At 41.6% G+C, this 23,913-nt stretch overlaps 1 protein-coding gene across 3 annotated transcripts in view; it reads left to right on the top strand.

Moving 5' to 3' along the window:
* The first annotated feature begins 1,838 nt into the window (after positions 1 to 1,838).
* SPPL3 (signal peptide peptidase like 3) overlaps positions 1,839 to 23,913 on the top strand; it is a 56,299-nt gene continuing 34,224 nt past the window's right edge. For 2 of the 3 annotated variants that reach the window (XM_058851985.1, XM_058851984.1), the window contains exon 1: positions 1,839 to 2,167. In XM_058851985.1, coding sequence (XP_058707968.1) covers positions 2,145 to 2,167 — 23 coding nt within the window. In that variant the 5' untranslated portion in view covers positions 1,839 to 2,144. Of the gene's footprint in view, positions 2,168 to 2,377; positions 2,617 to 23,913 lie in introns of those variants that run through there. The other variant, XM_058851986.1, reaches the window with a different exon arrangement.

Below are 23,913 nucleotides of genomic sequence, written 5' to 3'. Positions count from 1 at the left end.
CATTTCCACCTCATGGTTGGTAAATCCGATTCTCAAACAGATGTTACTAAGTGGGTAAAGTGCTGATTATGTGGGAGCTCTAAGGTCATTCCTGTCCACAAGGCCAAAGGGCTGTGCAAAACACTGAGGATTTGGACACTGAAGTGACACAACCCAAATCACTTGTTTTGAAAGCATAAAGATCCAGGGGGAGAAACCCTCAGAGTCCGGCACCATCTTAAGAAAAACCTTGTTTAACTGGAGTACAGGAATCCTGAGCATTCCCTCCACCAACAGCAACTCAACCTGTGTTGCATATGCAGCATCTTCCTGCTGCAGCTCCCCAAAACTTCAGGTGGCTGCAACACTTTGCAGTTTCTTCTGTATTGACTAAGGAGGCAAGCTGGTGGGGATGAAGTGATCTGCCCAGGATTACACAACAAAGATAACAGAGATTTCCTTACTTTTAATGCTCTGTCATGATCACACACCAGCCTAAGGTTTTTCCACTTTAGAGTATAAATGATACGGACAGCATGAGAATAATTCATTCAGTCTACTAATAGAATTAAACTAAAGTAGGCTCCAGATTCCAGAGGCATCTGGCATCCCTGTAGATGCAATGAGAATGTCCCAATGTCCTGTTATTTTCTGGAAGATTTTAACAAAATTCTGTTGAGGCACAGAATTTCTTCATACTTGTTTTTAAAACAAATACCTATTTTTACCAGCCCTAGGTATTTGTTCTTCTATTTATATTTGATGCAGTTATGTCACCTCTAGCTGTATGTTCAAACTGGCTGTTCTCCCTCCCACACTGAAAGGGACAATGAGTGGGAATGCACAGCTGGACTGCAACGATTGATCCAAGCTCTTCAAAGCCCCACTTGCACAAAATTACTGCAAGTGAACTCCCAGGAGGTAAGGATTACTCATGTGAGCAAACCGAGCAAAATGCACTAGTCCTGCATTTGGCAGAAACATCATGAAAGGCTGAGGGTTTGGCAGCAGAACCAGGGAGGACAGAGAGGATATCAGTGGAACAGGTTCTCTGCCTGATGTTTAATATCGGGCTGGCGATAAAATGAAGCACATGATTTTTATTTGCTCAAAGTATCTGGAATGTTATTTTCCTTCCTTAAAAAAACCCCATTTGGAGCATTTGATCCTGTTGGTTTTACTTGGTTTCAAAGATCATGAATTCCAGAATACAGCAGTCTCCATAAACACCTGTGCAGTTGATGAATTAACATCGCAGTTATTAATTATTTTACCTGAACGATGCATTTACCACTCAACCCCCGTTCAGAGGAACCCCCGGCCACAGCGGCAACCCAAACTCCCGGGAAGTCACGGACTGCCCGGCCGCGCTCGCCCTCCGCCGGCTCCCCGCAGCCCGGGGGAGCCGCCCCGAGAACGGAAACGCCGGCTCGGGACTCAGCTCGGGAATCGCGGCTCCTCGCCGGAAGCCTCCAGCCCCAAAACCCACCCGCAGCTCGCGCTGCTTTGCTGCCGGAGGAAGCTCCGTCCACCCGCCTCTCTCCCGCCCCGCCGGGCACGGCCCCCCGAGCTGCGAGGCTCCAGCGGCGCGTCCGCACCGAACCCGCCCGCCCGCGGGGCTGCTCCCGCGGGGCTGCTCCCGCGCGGCGGCGCGGCCGGGCCCGACAACCAGCCCCGCCCCACAGCGCCTGCGCGCGGCGGGCGGCGGCGGCACGTGAAGCTGTTGTGGGCACGTGACACCGCGCGCGGCTCGGGCCCCGCCCCTCGGCGCGGCTCCGCCCCCGCCGTGCGCGAGCGCGGGCACGCGGCGCGGCCTGGCCCGGCCGCCCGGTGCCGCCGCCTCCCGCCCCCGCCCCGCCCCGCGCCGCCGTCGCCGCCGCCGCCGCCCCGCCGGCCATGAGGCCCCGCCGGCGCCCTAGCGCGGCCCCGCGTCGCGGCTGCTGAGCCTCCGCCCGCCCCGCCGCCACCATCGCCCTTCCCGCCCGCGCGGGGACCCCCCCTCGGCTCCCCTCCCTCCTCACAGCCGCCGCCATGTTGGGCCGGGAGCCGCAGCGGGGCCGCCACTGAGCCCCGGAGCCTGCGAGGAGGAGGCGGAGGAGGAGGCGGAGGAGGAGCCCGGGCCCGGCCGCTCCGCAGAGCCCAGCGCCGGCCGCCCAGCCGCAGCCATGGCGGAGCAGACCTACTCCTGGTGAGCCGCGGGGCCGAGGCCGCGGGAGGGTCCGACCCGGCCGGGCCGGGCCGAGCGCGGCCCCACGCGGGGACGGTGTCCCGGGCGGGGGGTGGGGGGGGACCGGCGGTGGGGGGCTGCGGCGGGGGCCGGGGCACGAAGGAGCCGCTGGCGGAGGGGCTGCGGGCTGAGGGTTCAGCGCGGCTGAGGAGGAGGGATTAGGGGGAAGGGAGGAGGGACGGGGCGGTCGGGCTGTGCGGATCCCCCCCGCCGGCAGCCGGGCAGCAGCAGAGGAGCGCCGGGAGCATTGGCGTGGCTGTCACCCCTTGTCCCGGAGGGCTCCGTGTGAGCTGATCTCTGCACGGCCGGCGCTGCGATCCGCCGGGCCTGGAGAGAGACGGGAGCTCGTTCACGGCTGTGAGGCTGCAGGTCACCTCTGCCTAAAGGGAGATTTATGCCAGCGCAGGCTGGTAAGTCGGTGGCATGTGTGTGTGTGTTTTCACCTAGCGACAATAGGCTTGGTCTGTGTACAGGAAATAGAACGACGAGGAAGAGACCAGTTCCTGTGGAAAGACATGAAGTATAGCAAATGAGAGGGCATTTTTTTCTGTGTCCTGACACTGTCTCGGGCCTAGCTGGCAGTGGATCAAGGCGGCGGGGTGCAGTTTCTTTCTCTAAATCTGTGGGGCTTGGTTTGTTGAGGATCACGGCCAAAACAACTCAAATAATTTACCTGCACATCATCTCTATCGACCTGACTGCTGCATCCATTTATTGTGATATTCTCACTGCATTTTAAATCCAGTGATGTCATCCAGAGTTGTTTCTTAGATTTTTTTTAAAAAGGTACTTGTTTTGAAATAAGTCCCTTATTAAAAAAGGAGTTAAATCTTAGTTTTTGACCTTGATGTGTGCTGAATGTGGAGAAGGGATTGGATATGCAACAAATATCCCTGTTCTGAATGGTCCCATTACTTTTCAAAACTTGGAACCCAGTGGCATTTTCTGCCACACATTGAGACTTCGGCAGCCCCTTCTTTCCTCTCCTGTCTTTTCTCTGTCAAGAACCAGTATTTGTATCTGTCTTCTGCTTTTTAGATGTTTTTATTTTGTTTCACAAGCTCAGTTCAGGCAGTGGTCTGGGCTGCTTTAAAACAGCAGTGAAAAGACAACTCTTTTGACTTAAAAGATGGTTTGCATATTGACACAGTAAATGAATATTGGTACAGATTTAGGCAGTGTAATGTAGTTCAGTTAAATGTGTCTTTGTGTGTTTTAATTGCAGAATAAAATTATAAATTCATAAACTCTGGGATTTGTCAGCTTTCTGGAAAGAAGTAAATGAAACAAAATGTCAGTTACACATCATTTTGATCTCAACTCATTTGCTTTTTTGAATGAGTGTTTTTGCCATGCTGATAGTCTAAAGAGAGGATTTTTAACAGACTAGGAGGATTTGCTCTTCTGTAGGTTGTGTATTTTAGGGGAATGAAATGGTGATGTAGGGTGTTCACTGTGTGCTAGGTGGATCTGAAGGGTGGAAATTCTTACAGTACTTAGGTTGTAGCAGAATGAGGACATGATGCTTATGTCTTAAAACACTTTTATGTCTGTATTCTCTATGGTGTCCTCATGGATCTGAGGTTTCTGTCACTTTGCATTCTTACCTGTAATCGGCCTTGCCTGGGAGCTGTGGGAACAGTGGACAGAGCAAAGACCTGATTTCAGTCATGGGCTGTTCTCTGTGGATATTTCGTTACTTACACTTCTAGCAACAATTTTGCCTCAGTTTATTTATAGCTGTGGTAATGCAGCTCTGCATAAAGTTGGCCAGTGCTTTGGGACTTTTAGGAAAAATGTGCGTTTTGTCACCTGGGGAGACTGGTGCTCCTGTGCAGCAGAGCTGTGCCCAGGAGCTGGTGCAGGAGCTCAGTTTGGAAGTTGGCTGATCCCATCCTGTCCATTTGCCAGACCTGGTCCTTTCTCTGTATTGCAAAGGCAGTTTTCCAAGCGCTGGTGTGTTCTGTGATGCAGTGTCCAGCTGCTGTACACCTACCTTATTTCACACCTGAAAATACATATTCTGGCAATGAGAAAAATCCTTTCACACCCCTGTCTCTGCATGGATGTAAATCGGTTCCTGGCTGCAGTAGCACTTCCCTTCTGTCCAGGTGCATAAAGCTTGGTTACATCTTTTTGTCCCTGACTGTCTGCACGTGTTCTTGAACTACTGTAGCTTCATAAGGTACGATCGAGGCTTATTGTGGGTTTGATTTTTTGAAAAAAGTCTCAGTTGTGCAAAAAATCCTTTGAGAAAAGATACTTGCCAGCTGTGATTAGTGGACATGAGCATTGGCAAACATGAAAAATAGGGCTTATTTCAGCAACTGACAGTCTTGTCAGTGATGTTGTTTTCAAGAGATGAGAACTAATTCTCATATTGATATATTTATTGTTTTATAAATATGAATCTGAGATTTTAAGGTAGGTTTATATATTTATTTTAATTTCCAAATGAACTGAATGCAATTACTTTATTAAGATACTAGGAGAAACTTATGCTTTTTCCCCATCTCCTTCATAGTTTTAAGTACATGAGTTATCTCTTGCCACTGTTCTTGTAAGGTCTTCTGACAACTTCTTTTTTTCTTCAGTTATGCCCACACCTATAACCATATGTACTTTTATTTAACTCTTTTTTAGTGTCTTAAGTCATCTTGCTCAGCCAGTATTTCAGATAGAGGTGTCTTATGCTGAAAGGAGGCTCTGCTGAGAATTTTGCTGGTAAAAAGAATACTGTCATCCTGGAAAAACTAATTTTAATGTGAAATGTGGGATAAGTCCCAGATGGAATTAGTCTTTCAAAGAATATGGACTTTTTAAAAAGAAAGGGTGTTTGAATCAAATGCTTGTCAGTAGTGAGTAGAGAAACTTTCTTTGTCAAGTTCCTGCAATAATAGAAGGAAAAGAGAGCTGTGTATGATACTGCTGCATGGCAGAGTTGCTCATGATTTTGGAGATTAAGTAAGAGCTAAAATTAGTTTTCTGCAAGTGGAATAGAATGGGAGAGGAAAGAGGTTGTTGAATACCCATTTTCCCCTTACTTCCTGTCTCTGCTCCAGGAAGGAAATGGAACTGGGTAGTGACAAAAGTTTTTACTACAGAAGAGGAGGAAGTAAGTATGGGCAGAGCAGAATATGTCTGTGTGTAAGCGGTTAGTAAATACCAAGAAATTTATCTTCAGGCACCAAGCTGTTGGAAGTATGACAGCAGATGAGTATGGAAGCAGCAGAACCTAGATCATTACTTTGTGAAATACTTCATCTGCCCTTAATTTCTAGCATTTTGTGGTGAGTTTTTTGTGCTGGAGCCCATTGAGAAGGCACAGCATCATTCGTATCTTGTTTATCTTCAGTCAGTAGGTGTTTAGTGTTTTTCAAGGCCTGATGTAACACCCCCTCCCTTTTTACTGCTGCCCAGTCTGGCAATAGAGATTGCTTTGTTCTTTTTTTGCCCTTTGAATGCACAAAAGATTTTCACAGCTTCCTTCATTTGTGAAGAGCGAAGAAGGGGATTTCTACACCAAAATCAAATGTATTTTTAAGATTTCCTTCCCAAGAGTGTTGTATAAGAGTGATATTCATGCATGCCCTCTGAGTGGTGATTAGGAGACAGACTGGGAGGGCAAGCTAAGAACAAAAAAAGAAGGTGCTGTATTGAGTCACTAATCTTAAAAACAACTGAACTCCCTTTTAAATGCTATAATCAGTGGGATGATTCTTGTATTAGCCATCGAATATTTCATGAGTGAAATGGTGATATATTTAGAAGCTTCTCTTCATAATGCAAAGGGTGTGGAAATTAAATCTAATGATGTGTCAGAGTAATCAAACTACTGGGTTTTGAAATAAGTGTAAATGTACAGTGCTGTTTTTGCTCCTGGGAGAATTCAAATTGTTTGGTGTTAGAAGTCTTTTAGATTCAGAGGTCTGAGAATTTGCTTTGATTGCAATTAAGTATTTAACATGCTGCTGCCATGAATTAAAATACAGTTTCTTCCAGGAGACTCAGGTGGTGCTTTCAAGTGTTAGTTGGCTGGATTAGATGTGTATGTGGGAGGGCAGGGAGTAAGAGGAGCTACAGCTCGTTGACAGAACTTGTCAAGTACTAGTAAAATAATTTTTTGCGTTCAAGTTTTTTTACTTGCTTGCTCAGTTTAGGTTGGGAGACCTTAACTGACTAATTAGTGTGTTTTGAGGATGGGAGGCAGTTTACAACAGAAAACAAAATTCACCTGAATTTTTAAAATATTGCACTTGATAGGCAACAGATTGCAAAGCACACAGATGAAATTCTGTTCTGCTGCTGTCAAAAATCTGTCATGAAATCCTCGCATGCAAACGTGGAGTTTGGCCCTTAATCTTACATTTTTCAGAGCTGAAATTACCGGCCACATTCCATTTTAAGGATTGTTAGGAGCCTCCTGAGAACAAGGATGACATTGTATGAATGTGTGTGAGTATCTGGCATGAGAAAAGTGACTTAAACCTCAGTAAATTTGAGAATATCAGGTTTAGAGTTCATATATTTGTCTTTCAGGACCAGTCTCACTTCACTTGTTTGTTTCTGTCCCTGGAGCTTTTGCTATCTCAGGCTGTGTATCATGTAGACAGGGCACTGTCTGCAGCTCTGGGCTGAAAGACAAATAAAGCAAAGAGCATGGGTTTAGTAGAAATTTACAATTACTTGAATGTACATGTGTATAGCGACTGACTAACACAAGAAAAAAAGTCCTCCTGACAATGTTTGCTAATTGTAAGGCTGTATTTATTAATACATGAATAATTCTTTAAGGAAAAATTTAAAGTGAAGAACATAAATCAATATTCTCTCGGTGCTGGTGTGCAGTACCTCTTTTAATTAAGATTTCTGTCAGCTATTTTAATTAAGATTTCTGTCGGTTCTGCATTTAACCTTTTCAGGGTACCGTGGTAATAGAAGTTAATGGTTCCTTTAGTTTTACCCAGTGGCTGGAGATCTTGGCTAGGATGCAGGGGATCAATTCCATCCCCAGGATTTCTGGCCTTGCATCTCTCACCTTCTAGGGGAGTGTTCTCCTCACCAAATTTGTGTTATTCAGAGGCTGAGCTTTGTGTGCCCACTTAAATCTGTGTCACTTTGTATGGAATACTGTAAGTATTTGCTGGGCCAGAGGCAGACGTGCCTTTCTGCCTGGGATGGATGGGCAGGGACCTGGATTCCACTTCCCTCCTGGATAAAAACCTAGTTTGGAAGACTGAAGGGTCTGTAGTTTGTGGAGATGGTTCAGTCTGCTTTTCTAGGGATAAAAGGTTGAATTTTCATGAACAGAGGATGACCTGAATATGTTTTCCTGTGTCACAGGTACGTGAGTGCTTAGGAGTGTGGATCCACCAATGTTGATACTTGTTCTTGTGGTTTGTGCAAGGTTTGATGGACCTGAGAGCATCTCTTTCTTCTGCTGAAATGTAGGATCCGATAAATAGCTTATTTTGTGCACTTTGGGATTTTGGTATGAGTTAAGCAGCCTGATGCTGTTGGAATTTGAGGAATTTTGTGGGGACCACCAGACAAATTATTGAGGATATTGAGTTATTTTGAGATAATGTGTGTTTTGGTGAATACCACCATTTTTAATACTAGATTCAGTTGCTGAAAACTCAGTCATTTGTCACTGAAACACAATGCCAAAAAGGGGTACTTAGGAAAACTTCCTACAAAAAGTACTTCGAAAAATGTGTCATGCTTTTTAAAATGCAGTGATTTTTATTTCCTGAAATTTGAAAGAAGAGCAGAGCAGACTCTGGTCTTTTTCAGTATCTCACCTATTTTATTTCATTATTTTGATAATGTGATGTGTCAACAGCTGTGCCATAGGTGCAAAAAGGTCTTTATTGCCCTTTGGCATTCTGTGATGACTCTAAGCATTGTAAGATACTCTAAAAGCAAATAATTGACACAAGTTGTTTAGTGAAAACAATCTAATTTGTTTCTGATGACATATGAGGAAAGTTTCCACAAAGAACCAAGGGTGAAATTTGTAGAAAAAATTGTGCACGTTTTTTTTCTGCTGCTACATTGCTTTAGTGTCAGTGAGGAGGATTAAAATTTGCAGCGAGTCAGGCAGTGATGGGCGTTGTGTGGAGTGAAGCACAGGCTGCTGTGCGGCTGGACAGGATCCAGGCAGTCAGACTGACTCTGAAAGGTGATGATTTAATAAGATTAATGGAGCATATGCGTCGTTGCAACACTTGCTGATAGCCTTTCTCTTTAATTCTTCCAAGCATGCTTGTGTTGATGATCTCTTCTTCTAAATCTTTTGGTGTCTGTGCCTGAAATGCTGATCTGCCAGGCCAGTGTTCTCCCCTCATGTGCTTCCCGAGAGCAGCTCAGCTCTCACGATACATTAAATGTCTCTCTGTCCACTAGAACCACCATGATGACATTATCCCAGAGCTCATTAATTGTGTAGCTGTGTTGCTGTCATCTTCATTATTAGATTCTGTTGAGTATTTCTTTTTAGGGCCAGACATACGCCTCAGGTCCCAGATTCCCTTGGATAGCCTCCGTATCTGTGTGTCACATTAAGTGGTAGGGTGCAGACAGGGCTGTCAGAAAGTCGGAATGTTCTGCTGGCTTTTTGGAGGGATAGTATGTAACTAATAAACTAACTAAGTAAACATTGTTAATATCCTGCAACAACAAGGATTCAAAATAATAAATGTATGAAATAAGGCTGAAGGGTTTTTTTCCAAGATGTCAGATAGAAGATTCTTTAAAACCATCACAGCCAGTGTCATAAAGTAGGGAAGAATGCACTAAGATGATTCTCTACTGTACGGTGTTATGTGTAAGATTCCTTTTTCATTACTGAAATTTATAATGTAGAAGTTGGAGTGATAAAATAATATCTTAGAGTTTGTATATGGTAACATTTTCCCTGACCAGTGGAATCTGAAAGGAAATTGCAGTGTTTGACTCTCATTTTTTTGCTTGCTGTGACTCCAGGTTTGGATGTTCTTCCTTTACTTCCTGTAGCTAGCTCATAGACTTTTGACCCACAAAGTTATTTTCCCAGGCAGGCAGGTATGCAGGCAAAGACTGTGAAAGGATTCTCTTCCATTTCTATGCCATAACCTTGCTCCTGCAGGTGCCTCCACAGCAAAGGCTGTGTGGGGGAAGCAGGAGAAGACCCAGGGGTTCCACCCTCTGTTCATACACAATCTTTAACTTTAGCCATGAGTTTGCAAGCATATCGTACCTATTCGAGAAATGGGCTCAAAATAGGCAGTTAATCTAAAAGGAAAAAAACAGTTCTGTGCAGCATTAACTACTGACTCTTAAAGCTGAGCATCCTTCAGTCCTCTTGTACTCAGTGCTTCTCTGCTTGCTGGTTTTAGAAGTCCAAATTTCCTTCTTCTTTCCTATGGACTATTCTGTTTTTTGGACAGAATTATCTTTAAAAAGTCCTTATTTTTCATCTGATAATTAGCCAGCAGGTAGCTTCTAGTGAATTTGCAATGATACATAATTTTAATGTATTTCAAAGTATTGCAGAAGTTTAGAGATCAACAGAAATGTGAAGAATTGATAGTGTTTCACTGAATGACAGAAATCTGGGAGCTCTGCTTATACCATTTTCTCATGACAGTAGTACTGCAAATAGCAGCTTCATGTTATAATAGCTAAAACTTATACACTTGGATTCATGGTGCAGTGTGGTTTCAGGTGGTACAAAAAAAAATCAGCATGTAAATTTTGTGCACGTCTCTCTAGAGCAGTGACGTTTCTCTACAGCACAGTTTTGCAGAGGGGTTCTCTACATGGGTTAAGCTAGTAGCAAGTGTATATCCTCAGGATTTATTTTAATTTTAGTCATTACTGGAATAATAAGCCCAGCTGACTCCAGTTGAGATAGCACAGCTTGGACAAGAACCAGCATTACAAAATGTTTGAGCTCTGCAGTAGCGCAATTAGCCAGGACAGAGGTGAACACAGCGGCTGAATTATGGCTCCACTCAGTCTTGGTCCTGGTGTCTGTGGCTCCTGGCCATCTGACATCCCTTCTCTGGTCAGATGGATAGTACAGGCTTAAAGCTTGATTTAAATTTATCTGGAAACTTTAGTAATGGGTAGAAATTCAGCAGTGAATTCTGAGTAATTATTGTAGTTAGTATCAGCCAGCTATTGGTACAGATCTATTGGATCTATAGCTCAGTGGTGAGTTGTTATACAAAGAGGTGATTTTTACTGTGCCACTTTCAGGTTACAGTTGTGATTTATCTCACGATCATCTCTGTCAGACCCATTTGGCAAGATTAAATAGGTGTAGTGTGACCTAGACTTATTTGGTCAATGGGAAGTCCCTTCTCTAGGTCACTGTTAGCTAAAGGTGAGGTAGGTGAAATAGCAGGAGGCAAACAGAGCTGGCTTATATGGATTTCTGTAGCCTGTGTTGCAGACTGGTGAGGTGAGGTGTGTCTGTCTTGCTTTCTAGGTTTGATGGCTCAAGGTCATTCTGGTCCTTTTTGGAAGTTGAGACTGATGGGCTGTGTACTGGAGGAAAGATTATCTGCTCCCTGAACTCTCCTTGAGGTGGCTGATCCTATACCTTCACTTGAATAGCTGCTCTGAGAAGTTACCACAAAGGGCTAAAAGCTCTCATGGAGAACATTATGATCTCTGCAGGGTTTTGAAGATCAAGAGCAGAATCTAATTAAGCTTTATGTTGAAAATAGTTTAAAGAGTGCTTTTTTTCCTCAAGAAAAAGGAAACTTTAAAGCTAAATAGTGAAGAGCTGAACTTTTTTCTTTAATTTTCTGCTACGTTGAATATTTCTAAAGCAGATGCAGCTGTAAGTAGTTACAGATGGTTCAGAACAGAAAGAACCTCTTTATCACACTTAAGTGCCTTAGAAGAACCCCAATGTTAGTATTCCATCTAGTTATCTTTTTCTTTTTATATTTTTGCAGATTAAAAAAGCCCGCTACCTTAAAACTGAATCAAAAGATGAAAAGAGTCTGCCATGAGCCAAAAATATTTCTCTGCAGGGGGCTTTACTGGAAAATGCTTAATAAAATTTCCAAAACACCCTCTTTAAAGAATGTTCCTACTTTTTGTTGTCACAAGAAAAGCTTCTTAGTTGTTTGGGCAAGAATTTGTTGAAAGTCTCTGTGTTCTGCTACCTGTTTTTTGCACCTGGAACTGACCCAGCTGCTGTAACCCTGGCACTTGGGTGTGTGAATGTTCTGTGCTCCTGCACGCAGGTTGTGAGATCAGGCCCTGGCCAGTTGAGCTCAGGACTACTCAAGACCCCTTTTTTTTGGAGTTTACCTCTCAGTAGGAGATGGCAAAAGCAGTGAGCCCGTTTTGATGGTCAGTATTTTGTGTTTTCATGCCAGCTGAATCCCCTTGTGACTTGGTGCAGTTGTGAATAGTCATGTTCATTTCAGAATCTCACCAGCCATCATCTGACAGCATGAATTTGTCTTAATACAGGGCCAGCATGATGAAAGCTGCTTAAATCTGGCTAGACAGACTGGCTACTCTATAGCTTTGACTGACACAGGAGTGAACTTCTACCACTGTTACTGAAGAGTTGTAGTTGGGTGCTGTTGGTGTCAACTCATTATTTTATGGAATGTTGATAAAATAATGTTTCATTCTACTTCTACCCAGGCTCATGGTGATAAAGTGTGTAATCCTGTACTGTGTGAGTAAAGCAATTCGTCAGTAGCACTCAGAGCTGCTCTTTCTAGCAAGGTCATATTGGTCAGTTTGGCTCTGGTTCTGGCTTGTTGGTTGTAAGGCGTAATTGTTAAATGCTTTGATTAAACTATTAGTTGTTAGTTTTATTTTTTTTATCTGACTTCTGAATACATTGCTAAAAAGAGTTTGGATTTCTAAGCATGTAATCAATAAATACCAGTCTTAAGTATCAGAGGTATGAGGTGTGGCTTTTTAAGTCAACAGTAGAGTCAATATAGGTGAGAAAACATCCTGTTTTCTGATTTCTGTGATAAAAACAACTAACCCCCTCCATACTAGAGAGCCCACTATGTCTTGATAACTTAAAAAAAAATTATTAATATCATGGTATTCTGTGTATTTGTAAGTTAAGTACAAGAACTGCTGTGGAAATGAAACCTCCAAATAAGACATTTTTTTAATATATTGGTAAGGAAGGATGTGTTTTGTCTAGAAAGAAATGTAGTGTTCAGATCACTATCCTCCCTACCTGAGGGGACTCTCTAATGTCTTTGTACACTAAGTCCTGGTGAATGTTTTTCCATCAGTTAGGCCTGCTACATATTTGTACCTGTGTAATCTACAAAGTGATGATTCCTAACTTAGGGCAAAGATAGAAACCCTGGGGTCTTGGCTGTGGTATCTTCCTGGGACCTCTTCTAGGCCTCAACCCAGGAGTGCCTGCATGTATGTATATGTTAACCTTTTGTCACATTCATTGCCAAAACCACCTGCATCTCAGAGATAAACCAGCTGTATGGCTCTAGTACAACTATTCCTGCTCTTGCTCTGAAACACTGCTTTTTTTTCAGTTGCATTTGCTTTATGAGGAGGCAGTGACTTAGCAAGGAGATGGGATTTGCAGCACGTTCTACTGTCAGTGTTCTGCTCTGCATGACCAACTCTGTCACTTATAAAAGAAATGTTATGAATGTGAATAAACCCTTCTTCTATTAGTCCTTCACTGCAGTATTAAACTCCAGATAATTAGAACAAAGTTAGGTGGAAGAATTTCTCTATTGCTGGTATGTCGAGAGTGACAAAGTCCAGAACTGGGCACAGACTTTGTGGTGGTCTAGGACAGGTTGGTGTCCTGGAGTGCTGCTTTGATTAGAACCCTGGGATGCCTGTGCAAGATGAGGAGCAGGGCTAGAGTGAGAGCCTGGGGATAAAGGATGGAGCTGGCAAGGGTAAAGAAGTTAAGCAGGAATTTGCACAGACTGTTTTTAGGTAATACTTTGAGAGCAAGTTAGGCCATTCAAGTATCATCTGTGTGTCCTGAGTGAAACTGTACACATCAGAGAGGATCAACTTCATCTTCTGATTTTGGCTTCTGGATGAGCACAAGTGATCAAATATGGTGTCAAGTAGTGGTATTCCTCTGTGTGATTGCTAGGAAACCTGTTGGACTTTGTGTGTTCTTCTCTGTGTTGCTTCAGATGGAGATAGATACTTTGGTCTGAACTTTTTTGGCTTAGTCTGTTATCTGCCTCTCTGCATCCCATAGGAAGTCAGATTTAGTAAGATTTGTTGTCTTTAGTAAGATTTGTTGTCATAAATATTGAAGTAGTCATTTTGCACAGTGTGTTGTTCCCTGTCCAAGCAAAGCTGCCAAAACTATTACACATTTGTCTTACAGAGCATTACAATAAGATTTTCAAGGTGAAGTTGTTCGTGACACATGTCACCTCAGAGGTGACACAGCCTGTCCTGTCTCTGGTGCTGGGTTATTTGTGCTGTTCAGCTGGGGCAGTGACAGCTCTTGGTGCAGGGACAGAGCAGTGAGTTCAGTTCACACCTTGGCAGGTGTCAGACGGGCTGAGCTGGGGCTGTGCAAGGTCTGTGCTGGTCTGGCCGGGCTGAGGGCAGTCTGAGCACAGCATTGCTGTGGGGCTCTTGGCAGACTAGCACAGCCCAGCAGAAATTGCCCTGTATATCCTGAGAGTCCTGCCTTTCTGCCACATAATAATCTGTTTTCTTTTGTCATTGTCCTTTTTTGACTGCTTGCTGGCACCATGACAACCATAATATTCTGTGTATGATGGAACGTTGACAATAAATATGCCCTGGATGATGTGCCTGCCTCAGCTGCACTTTAGATGAACTTAGCTCTGAGTCCAGCACATTCTGACTCTTGGGTAATGTGGCTGTTAGAGGACCAAGAGAAGGGTGCAGTCAGGCAATTAGTTGTGTAGTTTTTATCTTGAACAACCTTATTCAGAAAAATGCCACTTCTGGACTTGAATGGCTGACAGTTGCATTAATAGAAGATGGGCTGTGTTTTCTTATGTTAAAGACTCAATTGTCTGAAACCTGGTTCAAATAACTTACTGCTTCAGTTCTGGAAGACACTAATACTGTTCCCTTTCATTAGGGTTAAGTGTGAAAATTTGTTATCCCTTGTTACCAATCGTCGCCCTTATTTTACAGATTGTACTTCAGCTATTGGAAGTTTTTTGTAATGGAATTTTTCAGTGCTGTTAGGAAACTGGCTGCTGATTGTCCTGTATCTTGGTACTGCATAGGAAATGGATAGCTTTGGAGGAGCAGGATTCTAGAACTCCATGACAAGCTATTTATAGTGTCTATATGACTAATTTGGAAAGGCTGCAGTGCTATAGTCTTTCTAAATTTGTTGAAGCGAGATCACAGAATCTCCTGACCCCTCTGGACACTGAATAATGCCCCAAATCATCCAAAGAGATCCAACTTATCCTTCATTTCTGTGGCTGTTAATTCTTTTGCTGACAGTTTGTACAGAGAGAGGAACAAAGGAAATAATTTAAAAATAGTTGTAGGAACGATGTGAATTCATGGATCTTAGCTAGTGTGATGCCTTATCAGGGGAGTGATGTCCTGTAGTTTTTCTGTGCAAGCTGTTCAGCACTGTAAAATGAAGCAAGTGTTTAGATTTTCTTCTAGTTGTAGACACCTGAGGCCAGTAACTCTGCAAAATGCCTGACAGAAATTCTTAGTGCTCTTATTTTGGAAACAAAAGTTGCTTTGAGTAGTAGATGTTTTGTACTAAAAGTGTCTTGGGTATATATGTTAAGGTATTTTTAGTAATCAATGCTGAGTGGATGTTTTTTTGATGATCGGGGGAGGTCTTCAGTTAAATTTTTAGCATGTTGTAGCTAAGCCTTTTTTTTGCTTTTTTTTTAAATCTTACTAAACGTAAGGATATACCACCCACCCATTTCTGATACAAGGCAAGCGGGCTACGACCAAATTGTGATAACAATCCTGCACAACTCTAATGCCATTTGGCAGTTTCCTTCACAAAAGTTGCTCTCAAATTGCTTTGAAAGATTTAAATATATCCAAACTTGCTTTTGATGTTGCAATTAGGGAATTGAACAAACAGAGTTTTCCAAGAGGAAAGATCCCGTGAGTGTGAAGGTGTGCTGGGTAAGGCTGAAGGAAGGTGCTGTGTTTCGATTGCTGTGTGGTAGTGGTGTGGTTCTGAGTTCCTCTTGAAGTGTTGCTCTGGTTTAGATCAGTGACAGACCCTCCTTGCTGCCAGCCAAGCTGTGCTTTCCCTGCTGGAAAGTTAGGAAAACTCTCTTAAGCAGAAAATGCGAAGAGAATGGCTGAGGAACTCTTTCTGTGTTGGTTAGATTTAAGATCTGTGTTGTTGTTTTCATGACATTAAGAGGGAATTGCAAGTCCATGGTATCAGCAGAATTTAGTGATGGGGTAACCTGCTTTGCTTATTAAAAAGTATTGGGTTCTGTACCAGGTGTAATTTCCACACTAAGGCACATTCCATACGGTCAGAATGGAAATTAGGAGCTGGTGTGTGTTTCTGTTTGGTGAAATGGCTTCTGTACTTTGGGGAATTGGCTTGGGCTGGGGGCTTTTTGTTGTGTTTTTTTCTTTCTTATAGCAATTGATAATTGTTTAACCCCTTGAAAGAAAATAATTGCTACTGAATAGCTCGTGCTGTGGCATTAGAAGTCTGTAATCATCTGCTGCAGACACTGCTGTTTTTGGGGTTTTTTTTGCCTGTGACAATTATCTGAACATTGTTAGGAACTAGCTCAGCTGTGCTAGGGCTTTTCCAGGCTGAGTTACTTACATTTCTCATAGCTCACCATAAGCAGCATCACAGCATTCATGTACCTGTATTGTGTTTTGTAAAGAAATTTTTCACTTGTGCAATAGTCTGGCCTTGGATGTGATAGAGATGCCTTTATTTTTGTCTTTTCCTAATAATGTCTCAGGGGGTACATCTCCAGCTAGTGTCTTGTTTGAACTTTCAGGGAAATTATCATTCTGTGCTTTGAATCTCTCCCTATTACCATGGCAAATAATTCATGCTGGTAATTAAAGAGACTGTTAGAATTGCACAGAAAGATGGGCAGGGAAGGAATACAGTTTACTTATGCTCACAGTTTATCTGTCTTATAAATTTATAGAACAGTTACTGCCAAGGTGGCTCCTGGTTTACCAGTGAAGATGCATGACCTTCTGATTCATGGTATCTGTCTCCTGAAGGGAGGAGGAAGATCCAGGCGTGTTTTGTCTGGTGCATATGGAGGCACAGGGTTAGGAGCAGCGCTGTGCCCCAGCTAGATTTGTGTTCCACAAGAGAGAAACACATTGAGAGAGACCCTTCTGCTCAGTGCTGAGGGCTTGGAGCTGGGAAGGCTGTCAGTTCCCTGAAGAAATGATGACTGACAGTTTCATGCTGAGCAGAGTTTCTTACACAGGTCTTGCAAACCCAAAGGAGACTCTTTTATAACTCTGAGATGAATGGGAGGCCATTGCACAATCTGGCAAGTGAGTAATAAATCCAGCAGACTATTTTGGTGTTGCTTGGAGTTCAAAGAGAAATTAGGAGCCCTAATTAAGTTATGTGCTAAACACCAGGGAAGTATCAACGCTGAAGAAAGCTGATGGCAATGTCTTTGTTGTTCACATGTAATAGTGGAGACTCTAAAACTAATAATTCTGTGGTATGTTGTGACTGTGTATTGAAAGCCAGATACTATTTCTGCTTTTTTTTTTTTCTTTCCCTGTTGTTATAGGTAAGATGAATAAAATTCCATCTTGTCTGAAATTTGGTGGGTAATTTGTATACTTTCTTCTCTCTTCAAAAACAGTTACTACTAAACCTTTTTTGATGGGAAAAGATGAAAATCATCAGCCTTACCAATGGCATTGTGCTAGTTCATACTGCAGTGTCTGGAACTGGGTTGTACTGCCATTGCACACTTCATGCAGAAAATTAAATGCCTAATATTGAAAAAGAGTGTTTTTCTAGTCTTTCTTCTTAATAAAAGATAATGTTTTTCCTTTGTAAGGGCCTATGTGATTAGATGTTTATCCTCTGTTCCCAGGAGAGCAGACATTGTGGTTCATATTTTGTTTTGTGAAACAAGATTTCATATAGCTGACTTCGTCTCTGGAATCTATGTCATTCTCCCCCTAAAATGAACTGAAAGCAGATTGGCTTTCTGAAACATGAAAGAAGCCTAGAGCAAACTCTTTGTCATCACATTCCTGGTCAAATCCAGCATTTGCCTTCCACAGAGTTTGTAATATTTAGTAATGTCTGTGGTTTCCCATGGGGTTGCTTAGGTGAACATAATAAGTGAGAACTGTTGAAAGAGAAAAGAATGAAGACTCCATCATGAGCTGAATTGAGCAAAAACTCTAGGGGGTTGTGTGCATGTTTTGCATGTAGTTCTTTAAAATCATACTGCTTTTAATCCCAGTGTTTCTTTCCTTTGCAATTAGTTATAATCAGAGAGAGAAAATACGAACTATTATACAAAACTTATGTAGATTAATTGAATTCTTACTGGTATATACCAGAAACATATCAGAAATTAAGGGGTGATTATTCACATCAACTAAATTTCAAACTTGAGCTCTAGGACTGCATAAATACCTGAAGGGAATGGAGAGACCAGAGGACACTTTTCAAGCCTGGGTGGAAACGTGTCCTTCTCCACTGACTGAGTAGGGAGCTGGTTTTGGAAGTGAAGGGCTTCAGGTGCCCTGGGAAGAGGGGCTTGAATAACCTGTGTCCATTTGACTGAACATCACAGATTTCCAGATAGCACAGCAGCTCCAAAAAAGGGAACTGTTCCCATCTACCTGCTGAGGTGCCAGCCAGGTCCTGGTTGCTGACTGAGAATTTGGCTCTGACTGGCAGAGGTGAAACCTCAACATTTCCTGCAGCATTACTAATAAATGTGAGTCTATTCCATAGGAGATGCATGGTTTAGTTTGTGTTTAGTATTTTTAGTACTTGTTTGGGGTTGAAAATGTGTTTTCCAAGAGATATACTGTTATATTTAAAGGTAATTTCAAGAGAGATTAGAGAAAAATATTTGGACAAACCAGTGTTCAGTCCTGAGTAAAAAGAAGTTCTCTTTGAAGTAAAGTTCTCTTCATTTTTTTATCTAAAAATCTTATCTGTCACCTTTTTGTCACATTTTTCTCTCTTTCTTGTATTAAAATATTGCCTAACCTTGTTCATTTTAGATAATTATTTGCCTTTACTTGCATTTCAAATACTTTGATTTAGAACTGTCTTAAAATACAGACAACAAAACAGGCAGGGAAAATGTCTGAAACTTTGTGCTGTTGCGATTTTTGTTGTTGTTGTGATTAATCCTGTGCAACACAAGTTGCAGCTGCTCATGCATAAAATCTTAACTCAGAAAGCCTTCCCCACTGCCAAACAGTGATGAGATAGTGTTTTATGTTACCTACATCTTCATTGTGCATTACTTCTTAAGCAAAAGGAGTTTTCAAATAAAGCATTAAGTATGATTAAAGGACATTTTTTAATTTTTCATTTTACTTTGTTCACTTTGTACAATCAAATCTGAATAATGTTATGAAAGTGAAATAGCATTTTAATATTATTTTGGTCTCAAAACAGCATATTGGTTTTAGGTGCAGGAATCAATGCATGTGACAAACTCACTGTGAATTGTGTCTAAATTTAGTAGGTGTCTTCAACAATCAGCCAAAAATTCTAATGTTCAAATCAGCTTTGTCATCTTGCTACTACATTTTCTGTAGTTCAACTTTTGTTGAAGTGATTTTATGTTCTAGTTCTGATGAGAGTGCTTTTGCCTGAAGGGTGCTCTGGAATTACGATTGTTCCAAGGGTGAACTTGGTTATTTTTAGGAAGGTTAAACATCTGGATGTTCACTACAGAGCATTTTCCAAGAAAGCATTTTGTTTCTGAGCTAGAAATATCAGCAGAAATATAGATGCAGCACTACAGAGTGTAATCTCTGTCTTCCCAGGGCACTCAGGTATTTTCAGACTGGTCTGTTGCTTAAAGTACCTCTAGGATTACAGAAGGATATCAGGAGGATTTAGCTCTGTAGTATTTTTGTAGCTGGCTTTGAGACTTTGGAATCCAGAGCACAAGCAGAGGTGAAACCAAGCAGAGTTAAATTAGGAGTGGTTATGGGGGACATAAGGATTATATTTGAAATGTTTCTAAGACTCCAGATGTTTGCATTCTGGCTGAAAAAAAAAGAGATCAGTTGATTAGAGAAAATTGTTCTCTGTCAGTGCTAAACAGTTCTTTGGATTCAGAGGTATGATATAGGATTTGAAGTAGAAAATTTAAGTTGTATGTAATGATTTTAAGTTGTTCCCATATTTGTTGTATGTGTATGGGGAAAATCCCTCAAGGTAAATTGTGAAAGTTAAATGAATTAAAACTGAAATAACCTCAAAAAGAGTCTGATTTCTCTTTTGTATGAGCCATCTTACACCCTTGATTATACAGAATACTGCTTTTAAAATGGATCCTGCCTGCCTAGTTTGGATCTTGAATGGCTAGATCAAAAGTCTTGTGAGAATATGCTAATGTCTTATGAAAATATTGATTGCTGAAACATTACATTTCCAGCTCAGGGTTGTTTTTCTCCCATAGCAGGTGTTTTCCGGGTGTTGCTTTCAGAACTGTGACATCCCCTTTTTATTTTCTCAGTACATTTTGGGTGTCCTTAGCTCTATACTCCTTTTTCCCTTAAGCACAAAAACTTCAGATTTTCAAATGTTAGTTACTGTTAGTTAGTTAGTTACTATTCCAGTTTTCTAACATTGTTGATAAAATGGTAAATCTACTTCTGGTGGGAGGCAATTTTTAAAACTGATTGATACCTAGGTGTTTTTTGTACCCCTCGAGGATATCGAAACTCTTGTGTGTACATGCTAAAAAGCTTCTTTCTCTCCAGCTGTGTATTTGCTGGTGTGATAAGGGATTGCTCCTCCTCACAAATAGAGTTTGATTTCACTTGTTTGCATGTTGATAGTGGGAGACTGTTGCAAGTTGAAAAGATTGTTTTGTTTATTTGAAGTGCTTAAATCTGGTCACTCACTTTGATTTGTGTTTTGTTGCTCACTTCATACATTACATGAAAATGTGAACTGAAACAGATGGTGAAGGATCAGCATTTAGACTTCGAGCATGTAAAATTTCCTGGAAAGCTGAGTCTTCTCCTATGGCCTCAGCAGCCTGCGTTCAAAACCACATCATGTTTGTTTTATAGTATCTCCTGGATGCCAGGCATATATTAAGTTGTTCTGAGCCTGCTGCTGCATGGACATCCCCACTGAGCCCAGCAGTTGTGTTTTTTTCCTAAAAGAATTGAGCTGTTAATTCCTTAATCCTTGGGGAAATTATTTTAAGTTAATGTTAAAATTGGAGAGCATTGTTTCTGTGGGTTCAGGATTCATCCCAAAGTGTCTGTTCACACTTTTCAAAGCAATTCTGTTAAAGATGGGAAGAAGAGAAGTTAACCTGGCTTGCATTTATGTGTTTTCCTTTCTATCCATGTGGTTGGAACTGTCATGATTTTTACTAACCCCTGAAAAATCTGATGTGGCTGCTCCTGTCAGGGCTGGCGTTTTGTCTGGGTTCAGTTTATGCTGGTAAAGATGTAATTTGACTCTGCTGTGACGTTTAATGAATATTGAAGGAAAAACAACTTTTCAGAAGTGCATCTCTGCTCTGCTGTGTTGCAGTTTCTCTAGCCTAAAACACACATTAAAGGAGTACAACTTGAATTAATGAAATGAAATGTGCATTTAGAATGACTGGTACAAATTAGTGGATGACCTGAAACAGGAGAGAACTTACTTTCCTGTGTAATGTTATCTCAATGCCTTTACTAGAAATTTACTTTTTAAAAGGCAAACATTTTGTCTAGTAAAATTAATCTTTTGGTTTTGTTTGGGATTTCCAGTAGTTATCAAACCTGGTTATCCCTGGGCTCACAGAATATTAAACTTACCCTGTGTGTTGTCTGATGCTGGATGTGGGGTGTGCGTTTCAGTTCTGTGTTTGTAGAAGGAGAATGATATATAATGAAATGAGAATATCTCTCTGATAAAACTAGTTCAGTTTTCAAGTGGGTATAATTTGGTGCTGGTCAAATGGAGATTTCATTTGGTCCCGTACTTCGGTTTGTCCAAAAGGTTTATGTGATGCAGTATTGAAGACATGACAGCTGCTGTTAAGAAAATTTGCTGTTAATAAGCATTTCAGCGTTTGGAGGCTCAGCTCAGCATGTGAGATGCCTCTAATAATCTCTGAACATTATCATTTAATTAAACCTCTACTGTTTAGAGTGAGTACAAAAGAGCAGTAGGACATGTTCTCCTTCTTTTTCTTGTTTCTCAAGACTGAAAAGAGCATACTGGATAATACATTTGGAACTGGTCCACGTGGTTTTTGTGTTCTTTGGGTTTTGGTATGCTTCCCCAGAAAAGGCCCAGTGGGTGAAACTTTGAAGAAGAACTGCCACTTCTTATGTTGTCACTAGTGTTCCTGTGACTATGGAGATGTTAATTGGAAAAAGAAAGTGGATTTGAGGGGGAAATTGGATCAGTTTACAGTTTGGTGTTGGGGAAGAGTGTAAGCTCTCCTATTGTGAGTAACACAATTTTAGGTTGTTTTAATCTCATAGTTCTCCCACTTGGTGTTTTCTTTTGCCTGTGAGCTGGCTTCTCCTCTTACTGTGTATTTTTCTAGACTAAATAAACACAGTTCCTATCTCTCCTAGTCATCTTAGAAACTCTTTTGCCCTCATCCCAGTGACAGGCTAATAATTCTGCTCACACTGAAACTAAATTCATACCTGAGCCTGCTTTCCCCCTCAGCAGTCCTCTCTCCCTTCTGTGCTGGATGGATGGTGTGCTCTTACACCACACAACTCAAAAAAATGAAAATTAAGAGAACACCTCAGGAAAAAAAGGCATCTATCCAAATTATTGGCATTAGTAGACTCGCTAGTATGAGGAAATCATAATGCTCATAATGTAAAACCCTAATTGACTTCTGTAGTAAATCATATGCAGTTTTAACAAGTTAATTGCATTAGAGTCTGTTTATGTGCATTTAGTGCCGTGCTAACAATTGAAGCTGAAGTTCTGTTTCCTGCTTCATGATACCCTGAGTCACCCAGCCTTTGGCACAGATACCTTGCATTGGCTGGCTGTATTTGTGTGCAGTGTCTCATTTGGTGCTTTATGCTCAGAAATTTTCTTCCTCTAATAAACACGCATTTGCTTGTTTGTGTTGTCCTTCTGTGCTAAGTAAAATAGTAATTTCTTCCCATTGATTAAGAGACTTTGTAGACTGTGTCCTGTGCCTGTAGGTGTGAGTTGCATCAGAACAGGAGGAAATTCCCAGTTTTAAACTTAATTTCCCCTTTTACTGCCTCAGTTGTAACTGAACTAAGCATGGGAATCGTGGTGTGTTCAAATACGCCTTTGTGCATTCTCTCTGGGTGGGATCCATTCAGCAGTGAAAAGCTGCTTTTTGACATATTGGTAATGTAGATCCTAATTTATTTCCTGTTTAAAGGAGTTTAGTTTTTGTGAAGACGTTGCCTTGCATTTGCTTTTCAAAAAGCAAATAATTTTATTTTTTTTTTAATTTTAGAATTCTGTTTCTGGTTTTGTGAATAGCAATGCATTATTCTTAAAAAATGATGTACTGGAACTACAAAATATTGTGGGTGTGAGATTTTACTTCAACTTTTTCGTTCTAGCTCCAAGGAAGGTTTGGTTTTTTTGCTTTTGTTGTTGTTTTGTTGGTTGTTTTTTTTAGTTCCTTGCTTCTCACTTAGATAGCAAAGCAGTAGGGGTGTTTCAGTCAGTGCCTCTGCTTCAAGGAAGAAAGGAAACATCCCTTACATTTTCTGGATTCATTGCTGGTGGATCCTTGACCTACTTGAAGCTCATTTTTGCCCCACCAGCACTTTTTTCTTGTATTATCAGGAATAATAGTAATAATACATTCTGCTTTCTACTTTTTGTGCCTTTTGATCATATTTGTATGTTTGGAAAATAGACCGGTTCAGCTTAGTTTGCCTTCTGAGCCTGTGTCTGCCAAAGTAACCCGATACTCTTGTAGAGCTTTGGGTCCATTACAGACCCAAGTGGCTTCTTGTAGTTCTTGACAGGAACACGTGTAGAGCTGAAGTCTTCCTATGCCACTTTTCTAAATTTAGAAAAAGTTAAAATCTGAGTGTCATAGTTTGAAAATATTCAAAAGTAAGGCTATACCAAATTTTATGAGCTTGTTTGGATGCTCTTTGTTTGAGAGAGAAAGTTGGATTTGGTTCTGTTTGTTTATTTTCCTTTAGTGAAAGCATAACTTATTGTGTGTGTAGACAGTGTTACAGAACACACTGTCAGAGGTGGTACATTAATTGTTTGGCAATAACTTGCAAAATAAATATGACTCTCTTAATTGTGGGGCAGAGATGAGATATTTGCTCACCACTGTCTTCCAGGTCCAGATGGAGCAGCACTGAGGACTGTGACAAATATTTAACTCCAAATACAGAAACTCCCACGTTTTATCAGCTTACAGTGTAGAGTCCTCTGTGATCTGTTGGCTGAATGTAGAACTTGTGGTGTGGCAGCTGCATTTACAGCGTTGAGTCACGACAGCAATTCCCTGTCGGTGCTGGCTCTGTGGTGCTTCTAA

The sequence above is a fragment of the Poecile atricapillus genome, chromosome 16 (genome assembly GCF_030490865.1).
Source record: "Poecile atricapillus isolate bPoeAtr1 chromosome 16, bPoeAtr1.hap1, whole genome shotgun sequence".
Taxonomy (NCBI): domain Eukaryota; kingdom Metazoa; phylum Chordata; class Aves; order Passeriformes; family Paridae; genus Poecile; species Poecile atricapillus.
This window is presented reverse-complemented; position numbering and strand designations above follow the sequence as displayed.